Source organism: Bactrocera latifrons, unplaced genomic scaffold, assembly GCF_001853355.1.
Source record: "Bactrocera latifrons isolate USDA-ARS-PBARC rearing strain unplaced genomic scaffold, ASM185335v1 scaffold_68, whole genome shotgun sequence".
In the NCBI taxonomy this organism is placed as follows: domain Eukaryota; kingdom Metazoa; phylum Arthropoda; class Insecta; order Diptera; family Tephritidae; genus Bactrocera; species Bactrocera latifrons.
In genome coordinates, this window is record NW_017537356.1 from 1,076,146 (window position 1) to 1,097,850 (window position 21,705).

The 21,705-nt window shown below is 39.5% G+C and overlaps 2 protein-coding genes and 2 pseudogenes across 2 annotated transcripts; all 4 read right to left on the reverse strand.

Annotated features, from left to right (window-relative positions):
* Nucleotides 1-4,069: 4,069 nt before the first annotated feature.
* Nucleotides 4,070-6,350, reverse strand: LOC108975661 (retinol dehydrogenase 12). The gene is made up of 2 exons (XM_018944332.1): nucleotides 5,751-6,350; nucleotides 4,070-5,604 (listed from the first exon to the last, which is right to left on the reverse strand). Exon 2 carries the CDS (start codon nucleotides 5,223-5,225, stop codon nucleotides 4,185-4,187), a length of 1,041 nt encoding a protein of 346 aa, XP_018799877.1. The 5' UTR covers nucleotides 5,226-5,604; nucleotides 5,751-6,350; the 3' UTR covers nucleotides 4,070-4,184.
* Nucleotides 6,351-6,446: 96 nt separating this feature from the next.
* On the reverse strand, nucleotides 6,447-7,948 carry LOC108975658 (annotated as a pseudogene).
* Nucleotides 7,949-8,348: 400 nt separating this feature from the next.
* On the reverse strand, nucleotides 8,349-9,656 carry LOC108975660 (annotated as a pseudogene).
* A 7,644-nt stretch (nucleotides 9,657-17,300) lies between these two features.
* LOC108975662 lies at nucleotides 17,301-18,749 on the reverse strand. The gene has a single exon (XM_018944333.1). It carries the CDS (start codon nucleotides 18,271-18,273, stop codon nucleotides 17,833-17,835), a length of 441 nt encoding a protein of 146 aa, XP_018799878.1. The 5' UTR covers nucleotides 18,274-18,749; the 3' UTR covers nucleotides 17,301-17,832.
* Between the last annotated feature and the right edge of the window lie 2,956 nt (nucleotides 18,750-21,705).

A 21,705-nucleotide genomic window follows, 5' to 3' on the forward strand; every position in this document is an offset into this window, starting at 1 on the left:
TTTTTACCAATAATAAAATATTTATTTTTTTAGTGTTTTAGTAATATGAAAGTGAATAATTTTTAAAATAAAACGCATGTCTTTTTAGACCCCTAAGTGATAAACTTAAGGAATAAATAAATGTTGTTTTATTTGATGACCAAGTGTGCTATTTATGTGTCCATGGCTGTATATATGTACATGTGTACATATGTATGCATGTATACATGTACATATAGACATTGTCCAAGTTTGCAAAATTAATTAATTTTATTTGGTAACAAAATCATTTTTATGTGAAATATTCATATCGATGTGCATACATACAAACATTTACAGCTTTATTTGCATGCATTTGCAAATATAAAAGTACAAATTCCATACACCATCCGTTTATTAGCCATTTTTAGCTACATTTGGCGCGACCAGCTTCTATTTGACACGTAAATCACTTAGAAATATATATGTGTGTATGTGTGTATTGTATACATATATTCGTTTTTACTTATGAATTTCATATGTTTTCGCTCAGTCTTTTAAATTTTTGCAAATGCATGTGTTTATTTCTTAAACTACTGCTGCTTATTTAGAGGACAAGGTGCGCGACATTCTGCAAACATACATATGTATGTATGTAGTACATACATGGCTTTAACACTTTTTGCGATATTCCTTATTACAATAAATTCTATATGTACATATAATATACCTACAGACACATGCACATATACATACATAAGTACATATCTAACGAATTTCATTCACAAATAAATACTATTATGGTATGTGTGTATGTAAGAATTATGTGTACGCCATACGTACATATGTACATATATTGCGTATGCATATACAATATCTAGAGGCAGTGAGTACGAACTGCATATTTTTACCTGGAATTTACTGTATATGTAGGTATATATAAGCAAACATACAAACATAGATATGTACACATACATATATTTACAGTGTGACAGAATGTTGAAATGTCTCGTTCAGCTCTATATTTTTTTAACCTTTTTGCTTTTGTTATTGTAGCCGTTATTCTATTCGTCGTTGCACGAAATTGCTATTTTGCTTTAACTACACTGCCCGCAGTGCACTCAACAACAAAAATGGGAAATACTAAAATCGCTTGTTGGCTGAGGTGTTCATATGGCCGCACAATGGCAAAAAGCAGAGCGAAAACAGCACAGAACTATAGCTAAACAAAACGTATTATAAGCAGTGGAATTTTCCACTCGGTTTCAGTGCAATTTGCGCTGGGTGTATTAACCCCTTCGTTGCTGTGGCTACCCAGCAAGAAAACATGCAAAAAACTGTGCACACATGCCAGATTTTCGGAGTTGTTAAACTACCCCTAAGAAACAACAAACTGTTGGATCGAAAGTTATGGAAAGTTTTTCCAACAACACCCAGCAGGGGGTTGGAATGCGTAAAGCTACAGCTACAAACGTACATATGTACCTGTATGTATTATAGTGCCTTTGCATGCGCATCTATTAACAGACAGCTACGAGTCTTAATTTGAACTTTCTAGAACATAGTAACTCGCAGATCTGGCTAGCGAGTCAATCGTATCGAACAATCGTCTCAAAAACGACAGGTAACTGAATTGAGTCGACCTCGCAAATGTGATGCGTGTTCTGAAACAGCGCACTGCCGCTTAGCGGGTTAATACAGAATGAAATTATCGCTTTGTAGTTTATTAAATTGCAGGCGAGCAAAAATTCCAACGCAGATGGTGTCACTGTTTGTGGGGAGACGCTTTTTTTTAATTAATTTGTATGTTTCGAAGCACATATGTATGTATGTATATATGTAAATAATAATGGTATCTAAATGCGTGTGTGTTGGGCGAATTCGCCCAGTGAACGAAGCAAACGTCCATTGTGCAACGAAGCACAAACGAATTGAACCAAGGAAAAATTAATAAAACCGCGGTTTCATATTTGCTGAATTCATGCATACATATGTACATATGTACGTATATACATGCTTTTTATTTACATATGAAAATATAATTTTTACAGTGCGCTCATGCTTTTTATCTGCGCTAAGATTCTATAACTCAATTAGGCAAATAAATGAATGAAATGCAGGCAGTCAAAGTCATTGCTTTTCACAATATAAATTAAGGCTGAAACTGACAATCATAAGCAAACAAAAATGCAATGGAATGCGACTAAAAATAGTACGCAATTAAAAATAATAACTCTTTTCTTATTTTTGTTCGAAGAATAAGTACATACATACATACATACATACATACTTCTTTACTGGCGTAGACATCGCTTATACGATCACCAGTCGTTTCTTTTTTTTCGCAAGGTGGCACCAATTGGCAATTCCGAGCGAAGCCAGGTCATTCTCCATTTCGTCTTTGAGTGGAGGTCTTCCTCTTTCAGAGCTGAAGTGTTTTTGTCCATTCGGACAACATGACCTAGCCAGCGCAGCCGCTGTCTTTTAATTCGCTGAACTGTATCCTTTGTCGTTGTATAGTATATCTCATACAGCTCATCGTTCCATCGAATGCGATATTCGCCGTGGCCACGCGCAATGGTCCATAAATACTTCGAAAACATGCTGCACAAATGCAGCTCCCTTTCGAGGTCTAAAGCCACACTTATAATGTCCAATCAGTTGGTTGACGGTAGGCTTTCATCATTCACACAATACGCTCGGGAGAACTTTATACGTGATATTGAGGAGGCTTATCCCACGGTAGTTGGCGCAGATTGTGGGGTCACACTTTTCGTGCATTGTACAAAATTGTCAAGCTCTTCGTACTCACGTATTTCGGTCTCTCTCTTTTTTGTCTGCTCGGTATCTATCCTATTCCTCACGTGTTGTGGTCGATTGTAACGTTACGACGTAGGCAACTGCTTTCTCTCCGGTGCGGTATGGCACTCCTCATCGTACCAGCTGTTTCAAAAAACTAACGCGTTCTTATAGATTTGGGATGTAGACTTCATTTGTATCAAAATACGCTCCGGTGCTTAAAATGTCCTGTCCTAAAATGATAAACTAATCTCCTGAAGCTTTTACTTTGTTCTAATTGAACATCGCATATTACACTCTCGCATTATTTACTATTACGTACTATTTTTCGATTTTACATGCAAAAATGTTCCGACTTCCTCTTTTATGCCTAAGCGCTGTGCATAAATCAAAGCATCTGAAAGTAATATATTAATAGGGTCTATAAATTTCGCAGTGATCTATACTCCCACCTGTCACTCGGTATGCACATTTGTAGCTGTTGATAGAGCGCATATGGGATAAGTGGCGTTGAGTGCTGCAATAAGGTCGATTGCCGACAGCTTAGTGGACATAATATAAATAAATAGACGATTAGTTGTTCGCCAACTGGTATGACACAACCGAGCCTCGTGAATAATAAATGGCCGGTGGGTGGAAAGTGCATGTTATACCGTTATATCTTGGCACTTGTAGGTGGTTAATTAAATCACGCGAGAGGTCCGACGCCCAGCCCTCTAGTGGGAATATATGTATTGGTATGTACATCGTATATTGAATTATGACAGGAGGATTGGGTATGAGCCAATGAAAAGTAATGCAAATCGTGCGCGCATTTCCACTAATGGAAACTAATTATTTTGCAGCTTTATCGCTGAATCAGGCAGGAATCTGCATAAAATAAGCATTTCCGCTAGCGTTGACTGTATCGTTCACACACACATATTAAATTATGTATTTATTTACCGGACACAAATCTACACAAAAATATAAAAATAGAGAAGAGTTTGGCAGAGCAAAATGTAAACAAATAGCATGAAAATATATAAACAAAATACATACACACGTGCTTGTACATAAGAATATGCAAATGACGCGTATAGTTCAAGTATTTTTGCAAATTTTGGACTTATGAATAAAAATGTGCGCTAGATGTCAAGAGAAAGTCAGAATAAGCGAAGCTCAGGTTTGCGAAATGAGAGCTACAGATCGCGCGTTGTACTCATTATAATCGCTGGCTACGTCGTCGATTGTCTGTTTACACTTCAGTATGCGAAAATCATTGCACACCGAACTGAAGCGTTGCCCACGCACGACTTTAAAACCTCGCAAATTTTGTGATAATGTTTATGAGAAACTTTTATTACATTCGCCATACCGATAGTTCGCTTACATACAAACATATATAAAAAACATAAACCATAAACCAATTTTTCTAACCACTAAGCCTACGAGCCATTCACTGTCACCACTTCCATTTCGTTATGCTTCGCGCTCTCGCTGAGTCCCACCAGTTTCTCGCTCTCCGCCCATAGCCAATCGGCTGTGTCCTTGCTCTTTGCCCACGGTAGTAGCGGCCAGCGCATTGAGTCGCTATAGTAATCGCCACTGCACAGCTCCAAGGCTGGGTCAAGCGCCAGCCGGAGTTGTGTTTGCGCACCATCCTCCGGCGACTTCCACAAGAACTGCACCAGGTAATGCAACAAACCGAAGCCTGGAAATTGTATATGTCGCACCAATTCAGTACGCACTACGCCGGGATGACAGCAGTTCACTGTTACACGAGTGCCTTGCAAAAGTTCCGCCAATTTACGCGTAAACAACACATTTGCCAACTTACTTTGCGCGTAAGCGCCGAAGAAGCTCGAGTAATGGCGTTCGCTATTTAGGTCATTGCGTTTAATTCGCCCGAAAATGTACATTGCTGAGCTAACGACTACAATACGGCTTGGCGCTGATGCTTTGAGACGCTCCAGCAGTAGATTTGTCAGCAGAAAGTGGCCCAGATGATTCACGCCCAACTGCTGTTCGAAGCCGTCAGCTGTAAGCTTGCGCGGCGTAGCCATGATACCCGCATTATTCACTAAAATATCCAAACGTTGCTCATCGGCTAGAAAACGCGTTGCAAACTGGCGCACCGACGCCAGCGATGCAAGATCCAAAGTACGATTGTAGACATGCTGATTGCCAGTGCGCTCTATAATCTCAAGACGCGCAGCTTCACAACGCACTGCATCGCGACAAGCCATGTAAATACGTCCGCCCCGACGCGCCAATTCCAAGGCGGTTGCCTTGCCGATGCCTGTGTTGCAGCCGGTCACAATCACCACCTTACCATCAATGCGGTTCGCCTTGCGATAACGCGGACCCTGTATGCATTTGCGCAGCAGCCACAACAACAACACAACGATTAAGACGATAAGGAGAATAGGCAGTAGCCGTGCCCAAACGCCATAGAAACACAGCTTCTCACCCTCGTTATCTGACATATTGTAATCGGATCGTTTGTTATTGCTTGTTTGTGTATATATGTATGTATGTGTACGCTCCGTAGCGATTTATTTTATTTGCTTAAAGTGAGACTTTACGTATTCAGCGCCGAGCTTAAACTGACTTCCCAGCAGAAGTCACTTCCACTGGCAGCGATTCGCGTTTTCCACACTCGTTGATAAATGTTAGCCAAGTCAACATAGAGTTTGCGCGCTGCTCAAGCGCAGTAAGCCCAGCATATTTTTCGACAGCGGTGAAAGTGGCGGCTCCCATATTCAGAGGCCATATCGCAAAGGTTCATACATACATATGTATGTACATGGAAAAGGTAAACGATAGCCCAATTACTCCGGGCAGCTTTCGAATATACACAAGTACCTGTCTCTTATACACATCTAGATGTGTATAAGAGACAGCATATTCAGAGGCCATATCGCAAAGGTTCATACATACATATGTATGTACATGGAAAAGGTAAACGATAGCCCAATTACTCCGGGCAGCTTTCGAATATACACAAGTACGGCTCTGGCTTCCGCTGCAGTCGTTGTTAAATGTAGCGAGTAAACAGCGACGCATTAAAGCCGACTTTATGCGCTCGACTCACTAGTAGATAGAGCGTTAAATACCGGTATTGTAAGCCTCTCGAAGAACTTTGAGCTCGGTTGGCTTCAGAACTTTACACACACAGTTTCGAACATTGTAACAATAATGAGGTGGAGCAGTTTTGAGCACCGCAGGCAGCATAAACGAGGCTGCGTACTGCGCGGTCGTAGCTAATGTTTACTTGTCAAATAGCTTCTGTTGTAGCTGCTTTGTATTCCAGGCATATCAACTGCAAGCAGCGCCCGTGTCAGTGTAAGTCAAAGCTGGCAACCGGTTCGCCATGAACTTCCTCGCCAACAGCAAACAGTCTATAGATAGACTTGCATATATGTTTGTATTTGTGTACCAGTTATGAATGCACGAAGTAAGAACAGATTACTTCGTTGCAAGCGGCTCTGAACGCAAGCGCTCTTAACAGTGCTATTGCTGAACTTGGTTAATGCTGAGCATCTGCACCCTATAAGCGGTTTAAGCTCATAGTTATTTCTGATACACGATGCCAACAAAGTTATAATAAAATTAGTTCAACGTCAGGTCAGCAAATCGTGAAAGTGACAACTAAAAATCCTCCTCAACCAATATTTACCAGTGCCAAAATTAAACCAAAAAACAGATTTAATTTCAACCAAACCGTTGTCACCCTCGGTGTTATTGTTGCTTTATAAAAAAAAAAAAAAAATGTGTAATATGTGTATACTTATATAAGCATTAAAAATTAAGTAAATACAATCAATAGGAAAGACACGGTGGAATAGTGTGCTACCATCCTGGAGCTAGATTTTATTGATCCACCACTATTGTTTGCACCGCATTCGCCGCTCCTTGGAAGCCGACTAACTTTTCGCTCTCTTTCCATAACCATTCCGCCATCTCTTTGTCTTTTGCTTTCGGCAGCAAAGGCAAGCTGGTCGAGTCTGCGTAGAAGTGACCACTGCACTTCTCTAGCGCCGGATCCAATGCTACGCGCAGTGTTGTCTGCGCACCGGCTTTGGGCGTTTTGACGAAGCAGCCAAATATGCGGAACCAAATTGCATTGAACCAGTGCGTAGAAATGCTATAGCGACCCAATTCGGTGCGCACAATACCGGGATGGACGCAGTTGACGGTTACGCCAGTATTCCTAAGCATTTCAGCCAACTTTCGTGTGAACAGTATATTGGCCAACTTGCTTTGGCAGTAAGCACCCAGGAATTTTGAATAATGCTTCTCACTGTTCAAATCGTCTTTGTTGATGCGTCCGCAGATGTAGGCCGCTGAACTTACCACCACAATGCGACTGGGTGCACTAGACTTTAGGCGTTCCAGCAGTAAATTTGTCAACAAGAAATGGCCCAAGTGATTCACACCAAACTGCTGCTCGAAGCCGTCGACGGTAAGTTTGCGTGGTGTGGCCATAATGCCGGCATTATTTATAAGAATGTCCAAGCGTTGTTCCTCTGCTAGAAAGCGTTCGGAAAATTGGCGCACCGACGACAATGAGGCCAAGTCCAATGTGCGATTGAAGACGTTTTGGTTTTGTGTGCGTTCAATGATCTCCAAGCGTGCGGCCTCACAACGCGCAGCGTCGCGGCAAGCCATGTAAATCCGCCCACCTCTGCGTGCCAGCTCCATGGCAGTCTCCTTACCTATGCCCGTATTACAGCCTGTCACAATCACTACTTTCCCATCGATGCGGGTCTTCTTGCGATAAAAGGGTCCCTGTACGCACTTGCGTAGCAACCACATGATCAATGCGATAACAAGGCAAAAGACAAGTATAAGCACCAGCCAGGCCCATGGACCCCGAAAACACAATGATTTTTCGTCGTCTTCCAAAGGGCTGGGTACTTCGCCCGGCATATTCAGTTGATTTATTTGTATATGAAACGTTGGTTTTTCAACTAAAATGTCATTTGTCGATTTGCGCGCTTGCGTTGTTTACTCACACTGCAACTTTCTTTTAGGCACCGTTACAAACAACTAACTGCCATCCACCAACTTCCAACATCATCACTGCAGTCTAAGTGTGTTCGAATTTCAGTAGTTGCTTTCGAATTTCGCTTCGCTTTGTGACTTTCTTTTAATAACCAGGCTAATACACTGCCTATTACCACCAGCCGGCAACAACTAATGTCTTGTCGCGGGCCTCTCACAGTGAAGATGGAATGCTATGAGTATGAACAGGCAAATACCAGTTTTGTTTTTGACTGTGAGAGCTCTAACTCTCAACGGCTGTGGCACACTCACAGCCCGGCATACATATATACATTCATAATATACACCGAAATCGAGTCTTTGTCTTTGTTGTTTTTTTCACATGCCATTTACATACCATATGTAATTAACACTTAAATTCGCTAAAAGAACATGCAAAACATTATAAATTCGAAATATGGGTTGCACATTATTTTTAACGTTTACATATATTTTTCGATCTGCTGATTATAAATGGAATTTTTATATATCTCAATACCTTTATTGTAATAATTTACTTTTTATTCAATACACCAATAAATGAACAAAGTCGTGTTGTCCTCGCTGCGGCGGTCAGACAAAAATTCAATCTTCATACATCTGCCTTAACCTCGCCTCACACTGCGATTGTCTCAATGCGTTCGGTTCTGCTTAACCCAACCAACCGCTCGCTCTCACGCCACAACCAGTCAGCCATCTTTTTGTCCGTGGCCCACGGTGGTAGTGGCCATCGTATGTAGTAAGAGTAGTAGCCGCCTGTCGAACGTTCCAAGCTCGGATCAAGCGCTAGACGTAGCGCGGTCTGTGCACCTGCGCGGGGTGTGCGTGCGACTAGTCCGTAAAGCTTGTAGATGATGTTCCACAGCCAAGCTGGCTTTTGGTTGTTGAACATTAATTTGGTATACACCATTCCGGGATTGCAACAATTTACTGTTACGCTAGTACCGTCCAATATTTTCACCAACTTCCGCGTGAAAAGTATGTTTGCTAACTTACTGTTACTATAAGCGCCGAAGATCTTCGAATAACGCAGCTCACTGTTCAGATCGTCCTTGTTAATGCGTCCGAAGAGGTGCATGAAGGAGCTCATTACAACCACTCGACTAGGCGCTGCTGCCTTCAGACGTTCAAGCAGTAGATTAGTAAGTAGGAAATGTCCTAAATGGTTGACGCCAAATTGGTACTCAAAACCGTTAGCAGTAAGTGAGCGTTGTATAGTCATAACACTTGCGTTGTTCACTAAAATGTCCAGTCGTTGTTCTTCCGCGTTGAAACGCGCTGCAAACTGACGCACCGACTCCAAAGAAGCCAGATCCAGGGTGCGATTATAAATTTGATGATTGCCCGTGCGGTCGATAATATCCAATCGAGTAGTCTCGCAACTCGCAGCATCGCGGCAGGCCATATAAATGCGAGCGCCACGCCGCGCGAGCTCCAGCGCTATCTCTTTGCCATTACCACTATTGCAGCCAGTGATGATGACGACCTTGTCATCGATGCGATTGCGCTTGCGGTAGTATGGACCTTGTTTGATTTTTCGCAAAATATACAATATACCAACTACGAGGAATGTTATAAGAAATATTTGTATGATCCAAGCCCAAACGCCGTGGAAACATAATGTTTTTGGTGAACGCTTTAAGGGTGTATTCAACACAAGCTCCTCGGTCATGATTAAGCGAAGCTACCGCACTACCTCTCGGCCTTACCTAAGACTGCACTGTCTGAGTGAAAAAGTAGAACTAAATTTTTAAATCAGTGTCGTTTTAAGTTTACTGATTTTTTTGGTAACATACATATTTTAGAGTTCGATACACGAACAAACCCACATAACTGCTATTTTCAGGTATTAAGGAGGCGGTTACCTTGACCGACGACGTGTCCAAGTACTTTAACCGTTGCACCAAATACTTGGCCCTCGTCTAATACATTATTAAGCATTGCGTGTCTGTGGCTCCAGCCATTTTCGGCACTCAAAATTGCTACCAAGAGAAATTTGGAACTGAAGGGAAGCATTAGGTGTAATTAAAAATAATTAAGCCAATTTAAAACCCTGCAGTCGCTTCTCTTAGCGCCGTTTACTTACATTGCTTCGAAAAAGTTATAAAAGAGTAAAATATTTTATTTGCCTTATTTAATGACTGGTCGAGGTGAATAACATTTATGGGTTTCTGTTTTGATTCTGCATTTGAAGTGAAAGTTGTTTTTTTATTGGCCGCGTGTGCTGCTGCTGCACCCAACGATAGCGCCACACCGAATTGTATGTTTTTAGATTTCTTTCTCTCATGCACTCTTCTCTTGTGCTCTTCTGAAGTTTAAACTTTTCGTACATAGGTAAGCGTACTTACAACCACGTGTAAGCACTGGTCGAAAGGCGAGCGCCTGAGAGCTCTCCATAAGTCATAGTTTTGCCAAAATATATTCTGGTGAAGCACCTTCTCGCTTTCGAAGCCAACAGTTGACCATTAGCAGTATTATGCTGTAATGTCCTTGAAACATATATGTATGTACTTGTCGCAATTTCGTCATGAACTGGAATTGTGTGCCATCTCGCTCGCCACTGTAAGCCTTACGCACCGCATGGTGGCTTCCAGGAAGCTTATACGCACGTTGGTGCGGTGTTGCAAAGTACACGCGTGCCTTATGACTTCCAATTACGCTGTTGGAACAGTCGTACATTGAAAAACAAGCCCCATTTCCAGTGGAATACACTTGGGGGTGTTGTTTGCCACTGCTTTGACAAAGTTCTTGTGTCGTGACGAGGGCGGCGACCTCACCAGCGCTGATGTGCTGCTCTGCACGTACACCCAACCCAGTGACGTGGCAAGTGGAGCAAATCTGTTGCAAAGCGGAGTGTAACAGCTGCCTAGTTCTCGCAATTTTCGCTATTTTTTTGTTGTGCTTTTTCGGCTATGCGCTTTTATAGCTCCCCCGTCTTCGCAGCTGAGCCTTGCTGGTTTGGCGTTCGCGATTATCGACCAAACTGAGTGTAGGTCATGTCGCTTGTTGCACTGATGGAAGTTTCACTTTTTTTCGGCGACAGTGCGTTCCAATTCGGCGATTTAAAGGTGCGAGGTGCGGGATATGCCTGCCGGGTCGCAAAATGTTTATAGAGTATTTATACATTGACGAATATGATACCGTTTTGTGCAAACCTAACTCCTCTTCTTGGTTTCTAAATTCTGCAATCGAGTGACTTCCTCCAATGCAGTATTTTAACGCTTTTGACTCGCTTTTATTTTTGGTAGATATTTGTAGTGATTAAATAATGTGACGCTGTCTTTCTGCTCCATCATTAAAGGCTTGTAATTTACGAACTGCAATTGTCGTGCGGCTAAGCTTTGCATGTCACTATATTCACATACATACATACACATTTCGGTGCATGTCACGCCATTTTGCGTCAATTAGACAACGCTTGCAGTTTATGTCGCTTTTCTAGAGTTTTGCCCAACTATTCTGTTTTCCCCATTGAGTTGGCTGGCCGCCCATTTGGCGGGACGCTGCAGTCAACGGCTGTTATTCGCAGACCGTTTTGGCAGATCCAAATGCGCTGGCTTTTGTTATTGCCAAACAATTTAAAAAATTAGTTGCGTCAACGTCATTAAATTCCACTCAAAATCGCCACCCAAACGCCGGTAACGTAGGCAAACAATTTAGTATGTCAATATGTGTAATTAACAGCGTATTTAAGTATGTATGCTATTCTAATTTAATTAACTGCCTGCGAGTAGTTTACAAAATAAAAGCGATGTCGTGCGCAAGTAAATAACTATTTTGTTGTTATTGTGATTTTTTTACATCTGTATAAATAGTCTGTTGTTGTTTACCGTTTAGTTGTGACAGCTGGCGCTCAACAGCGAATCAAATGCCACAAATGATGGCAATTGAGATTGGAATTTGGGTGTTAGAATCACACCTTAATTTCTTCTAATTGTTCTTGTTTTGCCATGCATGTGCTATTTGTGTGTTTTGTGGTGAAAAGTGAGTGCAACTAGCGTGTGTGTTTGCTGCGAAGGCCAAACTCATGCATTGTCACATCGCGGTGCATTGCTCACCTTGAGCGCAGTCGCATGCACGCCTCTACATATTCGCATGCTGCTATTTCTAATTTGCATATACTATATGTATGTATCGGCAAGGCTTGCGACGGCACTTGCAAGTTTTCACTTGTCGCCTGCGTCTTGTCTGCTAAGCTTGAAGTCTCGTGCCCGGCGCCATACAATGTTGTGCTATACTGCATATCAGCCGCTCTGAATTTTGCCTCACGCCTGCTAGCAGCATTCGCCTGTTTATACAAAATATTAGCATGAATTCGCGATTTTATAGCCTACAAATGATTCAAACGGTGTGGATAAGAAGACTTACTTAACGACCACGCGCACATACATATGAATGTACATATTTACATATGGATATATATTTTTGTTTGCAGGCGCTATATGCATACTTTCTATTAATAAGCAATGCTATTTTCAAAAAGGCGCGAATGGCTATATAAAATCATTTACGAATACACGTTGCTTATTCATTAACGATGTATATACAAACACACAAGTATATGTACATACATATGTATTATGATTTTTTTGATTTCTGCAAAGTGCAGCGGACCAGCGGAAATTCCCCAAACAAAGGCTGGTCGATGCATGCAGACATTTTTATATCGATATTCTATCCATTTACATCTTCCGCCATAATATGAAGGAGATTTCATTGTATTTTTTATTTATGAATGGTTTTTACCATCCTTTCTTCTAAATTGGTTCGAACTGAGCACAGTGTGGAGCCCATCGCGAACAAACAACGTGTCACGTAATTTTTATACGCGAACTAATTCCTCGGTTTTAAAAGTATTGATCTGAAATTTTCCACACGTTATTTTCGCCGATATCGAATCACTATAGCATATAGCTGTCACACAATCCGAACGATCGGAATCAAGTTCTTGTATAAACAAGTTTTTAATTTAACGAGATATCTTCACTAAATTTGGTACAGATTCTTATCTAAAGCAATAATGTAATATCTGCAGAAATTGTTCAAATCGGATCACTATAGCATATATGTAGCTGTCATATAAACTAACCGTTCGAAATCAAAATCTTATAAGGAATCCGGAGGCAACATGTTTTTCTTTTTTATTGTGCGTAACTGCGAATTAATGAAATTCCATAGCCAGCAAATAACTGTGTGTTTTGTAATGCAACCCTTTTCACGCCCATTTCCGCATTATGTATCACATTGCAGCAAGTACCTTGAGAAAAAGACCTAGAAATGCAGCATATGCAGTGTGTTTGTGTGGTCACGCTCGACATTGGACTTATTGGACTTGCTTAGGTCACCATTGCGGCAACAGAGTGGTGGATTTTATCCTAATTGTGTTTTTTTTTTTTTTGCTAACATTTCACATAGTAGTAGTAATTCTTTCACTTTATAAAATCTAATTAAAGCTGGGCCGCTCATAAAATAACTGTAAGCTTGCGAAAATTCGGTGTTTCAGCGGCTGCTGAACATATTTTGTTATCTGGCTCATTTATTCTACTGGCATTACATATTTATGCATATAAACATACAATTATAAGAAACATAAACTTATTTTGTTGTATATTTTTCCTCTTGCATACACTCGCGCGCTAAGAATGCGGAAAGCCAGCTTCTAGCTTCACAGCGCTGGCGATTTCCAACATCTGCAGAGCCCGGCTGCCAATTAATATGCGACGCTATCTATTGGCGGCAAATAAAAGTGTATAGTATAACTGTAATATATGAGTACAGGCGAGTTTATTTGATTCACATTTATTAAATCATAAATCACATGAGAAACAATGCAATATGACTGCTCGAAATTGAGATACAATATTTGTGTGCGTCAAATTGATAAAATTGTGTGCATGAAAAGCGCGTCCAAGCGCTGTCATCTAATTGCAATTTGCTTTTATTGTGCACTTTATTGGCACTATACCGCCTTTATTTGCATATATTCATGTACATACATATGTATATATTATGGATATGTGTGCATTTAGCCTCAAGGTGGGTGGTTACATGAGCGCCCATTAACCAGTCAAATGTTGGAGAAGTCAGTAAGTGCTGGAAAATTGCAGTTCAATTTTGTTAAAGCTGCGGATTGTGATTGCCTGTGGGTAAAGAACTCAAATTAAATTGCTGCGACACATGAGACTTTTTACATAATTAAAAGTAGAAGTAAACAGTTGTCTTTCAGTATTTTATGAAGGCCATTTGGCGGTTACAATATATTATAGTTTTTCTTTATTGTATAGACATGACAAAATTGAACTCAACTCGATTGAGAATTATTACGGACGATAGTCGTTTCATTGGCTCCAGTGGCACCTACTGTAAACCAGTTCCCGTACATGTTTATATGTATCTTTGCATTAACATGATATTTGGTAGTCGAAAAAGTCTTTTCGTATTTCTAATCAAACTTCAACTTACTTTTTTTAATTTATAATAATACCTAAATAGAAAAATATGCACCATTTTGGTCGACCACTTTTAGCCGTTTTTCCACTAGAGAAATTATTCCATCATTCAAAGATGTAAATCGAAATTTCGAAATTTCCAGAACGGAAGGGAGCGAACCATTGTTGTGCTACACGTCTTAAACTTCACAAATTTCAGTGGTGGCTTGCGTGGCATTCTTCCACTTTTTATGCAAAAATATGCGAATTTCTTCATTATTTACACTCATTTCTGAAAAGCTGTAACTTTTTTTCAACTTCCCCGAATTAAATTTTTTTTTGGTGGAATGAAGCTTAAAATCTCACCTTTCCAACACTATATGGTATGACAGAATGTCATTGGTAGCACGGGAGATATACGACTGCAACGTACATATATACTTAAATTGAGCTAGTGTCGATTTTGAAATTTTAATTTTCTAGTAAAAATCAGTATATATCCTCACTCTTTATTCTATTCTAATTACAAAATCTCTATTTAAATTTAGGATTATTTCGACTATCAAAAAAGTCGATTCGAATTACTTTCGTCGAATTCAGGTAGTTTAACATATTGCCACAAACTGGCATGTCTGTCCATATGTATGCGCGCATATAACATTAAATTTTAAAAATTGCACAGTCTTAACTACATGCAATTCATCTATGAACGAATGTAAATATAATATATTTACTATGGATGTACTAATCCTCTTGAGCTCACATCAATCTTTTCCATTTATATTCAATTATCTAGTCATGTGTATATATGTACATATATATATTTATTATGCAATCGAAAGCTTTGCTGTAAGTTAGTTGGAGGCGGTGTGACAAATGTATATGCAAGCCTTTGAATGTCTCCCATTTACGCAGGGGGGCATAACGTGCGAAACTGGGTGAAGGCCACCAAGCATTATTAAAACATGTCTATAAATGTTTACATGTGAGTCGTATTGCCAAGGCTTAGTGGAACAGTATTTAACTGCTAAGCATTATTCTAACAAGCGACGCAGCAATATGCATTTCATACTAACACTCAGCCTGTATACTCGTATATATGTATATACATATTCCTTTGTAGGGGACTTGTCTTAGCAAAGAAGAAGCGGCCTTGTCAACTTTCGTTATTAATTATAATTACTTTTTATAATCAAAATATATGACTAAGGCGCAATTAAGTACAAAAACCTAGTAAAGCAGCTGTGCTATTCTCGTATTGACAACCAGTTCATCGTACCACTTATTATTATGCGAGTTTACTCCATTCCGCTCCGTTCGTTGCGTTCGGTTTCATTTCATGCCGTGGTCAATATAACTTCATGATTTTGTGCGGTAGCGAAAGCAAATTGCAGGTGTTTTTATTGATTACTGCTACTGTGTTGTAATTATGTGTTTCTACCACACATTTTTACACTTCACTAAACCTTCTATGGCGTTAGCTGAATGATATAACAATAAGCTGCCGTAATAACCTTTGAATCCTTGAATCATTGTATATCAAACCTTTTAGTTAAAATCAAAATCGCTTATTTTGTTGTATTAATAAGTATTTATTGTTTTATTTTCTTTTTTTTCATAGGAATATTAGAAACAAATTCTTATCATCTATGGTATACGTTATACTTAGATATAGTTTGTGTAGACATGTATAGTTTGTATACATTTAAAGCATTTTTCTCTTAACAAATATTTGTATTTTAAGCAAACTAACTGTTTTTAAGTTACTTCATACATATTTGTATATATAGATTGATGTATATTTAAATAAAATTCAACATTTATAAATTATATAAAGCAGAAAACTCTAAGTTATACTTGGCAAGTCCATTTTTTATACAAAGTTCAAACTATAACTAGCAGCTAGTAAATATTTAAATTTGTTTCTTTTTATTTATGAACTATAAATGAACTGTCGCGAACACTGGAGCTGGGTTTCTTGGTTCCCAAGCGCCACATGTTCGCAAAAGTTCAAGTATAGTTTTACAACATGATTAAGAGTCTTGTATGCAATTTTGTTATAATTTCTCTACAGCGCTATTCGGAAATGGCAGTTTCAAAGTTGTATAGTTTTCGTTTTTTCTAAGAAATTTGGAAGCATTTTTCCTTGAAAACCGTTTGAAACTTATTTTTTATTACTTCTTCTCACCCCTTTTGCTAACCGGCTTCCCACTAATTAGTACTTTTTGTTGTAAATTTAATTAATAAAATTTAAGTGAAATAAATTTATTCGCTGTCACTAACACAACCAGTATCTCATATGGTTTCATATCACACTGTATTAGTTTTAATATAAAAATCTCTTGATTAAATTAGTATACTTTCAAAGTTCGATTAGTTTATAAAAATGTTTTTCATAAAATATAACTATTTTATTTGTTGAATGCAAAAATATACCCTGTATCTATAATATAATGTTTTTGTGTGATATTGCCTTACCAGACGTCGGATGAGCCTAAAAATAGACAATGTACCGATCGCCGTTGCCAGTGAAATTTCCTAAATGGGTACCGTTGAAGCGCATTTTTCTTTTCAACTAGCTGTCACCATTGCATTCGTTTGCCCAGATTCAGCTATTTACAAAATTTTTGGGCTGCTTGCCAATTTGCACCGCAATTGCTTGGCGCGCTCCCGCATCTGTCTAGTCATCGTTTCTTTTCCAACTACCAATGCGGCTGTGACCTTGCTTTTGTATTGGTCGCGTCAAGTACTGTGTAGCCATAGTATATCGCTACTGTGACAGCCTTCGCTTCCACTTTTCCTCCGCTTTGTTTCACTCAACTAAAAGCAATGCGTACCAAACATCTAAAGCCAACATTGCTGCCACGAAACCCAAAATATAGCTGAAAGCATGCAAAGCCTGTTCTGGACCATTCATGCGGTCTTATCCTGGCGCGCTCTTCGAACTGAATCGAGATGTTGATCGGCGTAGGAAATGCAGCCGTTTACGTGTTTTTCGACTGCGACCAGTCGCTTCCGCTTGTTTTGGTTTTGGTTTCTCTGTAGTTTCCGCAGTAGCGCCTGTTGTTGTTGGAGTTTTAGTATGTTTATGCTGTAGCTTCGTGCCCGTTAGCAACTGACGTCTGTCGCCGCCGCCAAACAAGCTTGATCCATCTGAGCTAGAGTATAGCTCAATTGTCGACGTGGCGTCTACTTGAGCAACTATCGAATGCTGCTCAGCGGCGGAGAGTTGCATTTTAGCGAATTTCTTATGGCAACGCTTAAGATTTGCACGCGTTAACGGCGCCGTGATGCGCCGCCCCAAGTGTGTAGCCAGTAAACTGGGCGCTGCATTGACATTGCTGTCTTCGAACTTGGGCCAATCCTCTGCACCTTCAGCGACATCTGCTGCAACGATATCGCTTTCCTTGTGGGTTGTGGCGGTATCCGCCGACGCGCAGCTAACATCGCGTGCGGCCGACTGTCGTCTGCTTGCTCTACCTTCCGGACTGTCGGCCGACGAACGCTGTTGCGCTTCCCTATTGTGTTTAAAATTATTGTTTTCTGCTTTTGTTGTGCTGCCATCTTCATTATGATAGCTGCCGCTACTGTTGCTGTTGTGTAGAGCGCTTTCCCGTTCTCATGAACGCTTGGCGCTGTCCTTGCGAAAGGACTTGCGCAGCTTATCGACCAAACGCAAATGAAATTTCGTGATATCGTTCTGGCTTTCCGTCGTATTTATTGTCTTGGGCGGACTTGAGGCCTGGCTAAAGGAACGTGTTGGCGAGAGAGCACCAGCGGCAGACGAGTGCGAGGTACGCGATGCGTTACGGGGAAAGGCGCGCGATGACTGACAACGCTGCATCTGCATGCGATAGGTGTGTGAAGGTGAAGTGGCGAAGCTCTCGGACTTGCATTCGGACACTTTGCGCACACGTCCATTGGCCGGCACACCCATGGCGGAAGACAGTGTGGGTGCGCCACCATTTGAGCTGGTTGTGGAGCACTCCGATGTTTTTCGTGAACGACTATCCTTATAGATATCGTAGTTATTCTTCATGACAGGCATCATAAAAGCCATTTCGAATGTGTATTTAATTTGTACAAATCGCGATTTGAATGGATAAGTTAGAGAAAATTATTGACTAAATGCAAACTGCAAAGGCACTCCACTAAAGCGAAGTTAATAGTTATATTTGCGTTTGTGAGTTTTCTTCTAGAACCTTCCAATGGCTTCGTTTCGCTTCACTTTTCCAGTGACGAATTTCAATGCACTTCGTTTATTCTGTTTTAAATTCTTATTTCGACGAAGCCGTGTACAAAATCGGTTGCACTTCCACACTTTATATCTTTACTTCACAATGTACTTTTTGTTCTTGTAGTTGTATATATATATATATGTATATTCGCAATAAAGTTAGATAGTATATAAGTCACTTTTAACCAGTTCGTTTTGTTTTGCTGGTGATTTTCTAATTTTCTTAGTCTTCACTATTTCTTTTTTCCGGCGTTTTGTTCTTATCTGCTCAAGAGTTCGACTCCGAATGAACAGCAGACGGTGGTGTGATTGTATTTTATAGAAAATCCAACAATTGTGACGAACTCTGTCACGGTAGGCTGGTGAGAGCCGCCATAGGTTGAAATTGAGAGAGCGAATTCGAAATGGCAAATTACAAACACGCTATGTATACATATGTACTATTGCAGTATATATCTTGCGGATGTACATAGTATCCGTATGTATGCGCATTGCTGAAAAATGCAGTTTTCTTATTTTCTCTGTTGTTGATTTTCCGATGTAGCGCTGTGTGTCCGTAAAATCGCTTGCCATTAGAGCGAATCTCTATGAGTTGGTGGTGGTTTGCCTAAGACTTAGGCCCTAAGTACTTTGTAAAGACGAATCTCGGAGAAACTTCTCTCACCGTTCTCTCCGAATTCGTTACACTGAGAAAAATAGAAAGATATTAAATATAACTGTTTTCAAAATTATGAGAAAATAGTGATTGTTTTGAAATGTATAAACCGACTTCAATACTTCTTGTGGGGGACCACTTTGTGGGATTTTACCGTTAGAACTCGACTTTCCAAAGCAATCGGTACATTTTGACACTGTTTTCTAATCGCAAGAGTTTTCATTACTGAGTTACTGTTAACCAAGCTCCACTGTTACAATCAAAGTGTAGGACGATTAGGTCAAAACGCTTGTTATGGACTAATAATATGTATGCCATTAAAAGTTTATTGAGTGATCTGCACATCTGTGTATTCTATCTATTCTATTGTTCCAAGAGTGCCACTTGCCTGGCTGTGTCGTGCAAAATATAAGTTGCAAGCTTTGGATTAATTACCACTTAGTACATGAAGTGTCCGGCACAGGCCTGATATCGGTCGGTGACCATCACAAGTTGGTGCGACTACAGTTGTGTTAAACCGTCAATCACAGCCACCAAGTCCAACTGTTGCGCACAATACAATAACATACATAAGTACAAGTGAGTGCTGCTCCAACAAATTTATTGTTGTATGTTATAGTAGGCCCACGACAAGGGGTTTATGGTTTATGTAAGCATAGCAAATGTTTTACTTAGCAACTCATTAAACACAGACACACACAGCAGTATTGAGTAGGTACATTTATGGTAATATATGCGATATGATATAGAGCACCGAGTCGTTGTGCAGCCGATAAGAGATTGATTACGAAACCTCTTCAGGCTGTCACCGCTCAAGTGGTGAAAACAAAATACTTGCAGATATTTTAAAACAATCAACAACGATATTTTTAAAAAATGTTTTTTTGTTTTTGTTGCTATTTCAAAGAACGTTTGCGACTATTCTAGTCGAACTATTTTAGCCGCGATAATTGGCCCTTAGCAGCTATAGTTCAACTACATACGTACTACAGACTGTCAGAAATGATCAACAAATGCAGATCGCATTGGCATTGATTCAATATTTCTGTAGCTAGTTGCAACGCTGCTGGTCCTTCATGCAAAGTGCTGTAGTAGCTTGAGAATTGTACTGCAAACATACATACGTATGGTATATGTATGTGCATATGTATCTACAGACATAAATTGAAATTTGAGATTGAAGCAGCCATCCAGTTCAGCTTTTTGCATGGAAACTCACGTTTGTGGAAAGTTTTTTACTTACTCGTTGGCGCTTGTAAATAACGGCGTAGTTATTCGCACAAATTTGGGGTTTCGGCACGATAACTTTGCTTGAATTAGCCAGCAATCGTACTGAGCAGCAAATACCTGTTCTTTGAAAGATTTTCAAAGTGAATTCTAAGTAAAACCCAAACGCTTCTTTAGTTGTATTTGTGATTTAATGTTTTTTCTGAGTTATACTTAAATGTATATAAGTTTTATATAATAATGAAGTGCATGAAGTCAATTACTTGCATATTATAAGTTCAAAATTTTAAAGCTTTTGCTTTACTTAATTCTTTGTTGGATTTTAACTAGAAATAAAAAATAGGAAATACCGATTAACAACTTGTAATTGCTGCTTTAATTTTTTATTTTTTATATTTCTTTTAGTTCTCGGATCGATACTTTATTGCTCGCATCTAGGTTTTCTCATTTGATTTATTAATGATCCATTTATAATTTAATTTAATTTTTAAATAACCTTAATTGGTAATTAAATGCATTTCCAACAACTTAACTAATATGTGTGTATGTATGTATGTATGTACTCGTATGTATATTTTGTCTGTTGTAATTCGAATAACATTTTAATTATTATTGTAATAATTTTAATGGGATTTTAAGGACTCCATGCGCATGCACACATCTTCCGTTTGACGATAGTGTATGGTAATTCGGGTAGGTTTCGTGGTTCGCAAGAATAATTTATCAAAATTATCTGACTTATTAAAAAACGTTTTTATATTTATGAACGAATCGAATCGTTGACTAGATTGAAAAAAATATTTAAGGGAACATGTATGGAAATACGTTGCTAATTTTACGATTTTAAGAAGACTCTCGAACTGTATATATAGTATGTGATCGGAAGCGGATTCAGAGTGCAATATTGGGAACTCAGAGTCCGTCTCTTCGCGGAGTTTCACTTATGATGGCAATAATGTACATATAACTTTTAACTTTTTGGAACCATGTATCCGCTCCTGCATATTATGAACAGAAATCAGTTAGAAAAAGTTGTTTCGAAATGGAAATATTGACGACAATGGTGAATAGTGGTAGCATAGTTAGCCAGTTAGCCAAAATATAGCGCTAGAAAGCTGAAAATTTCTCGAAGTTTAAGTAAGTGATTATCAGTCACAGTAAATACCAAAAGCTTTATTTAGTGGCCTCAAACGAAGCTTGGGTTACTTGAACGGGAAAGAACTGGTTTATAACACTAGTGCACATTTTTTACTTGTTTGCGCTTAGTGATTTAACGAGAAGCCGGTCAGTGTAGGCTTTTTCACTTTAATTTGCGGGAGGATTTATGGGCGTCTAGTACTCCTTCGGTTGCTTGTACGCTAACGTTACGGGGG

Coding starts and splice junctions, on each gene's coding strand:
- LOC108975661 (XM_018944332.1), bottom strand. CDS start 5,225: ATGTCAGATAACGAGGGTGAGAAGCTGTGTTTCTATGGCGTTTGGGCA.
- LOC108975662 (XM_018944333.1), bottom strand. CDS start 18,273: ATGGCTTTTATGATGCCTGTCATGAAGAATAACTACGATATCTATAAG.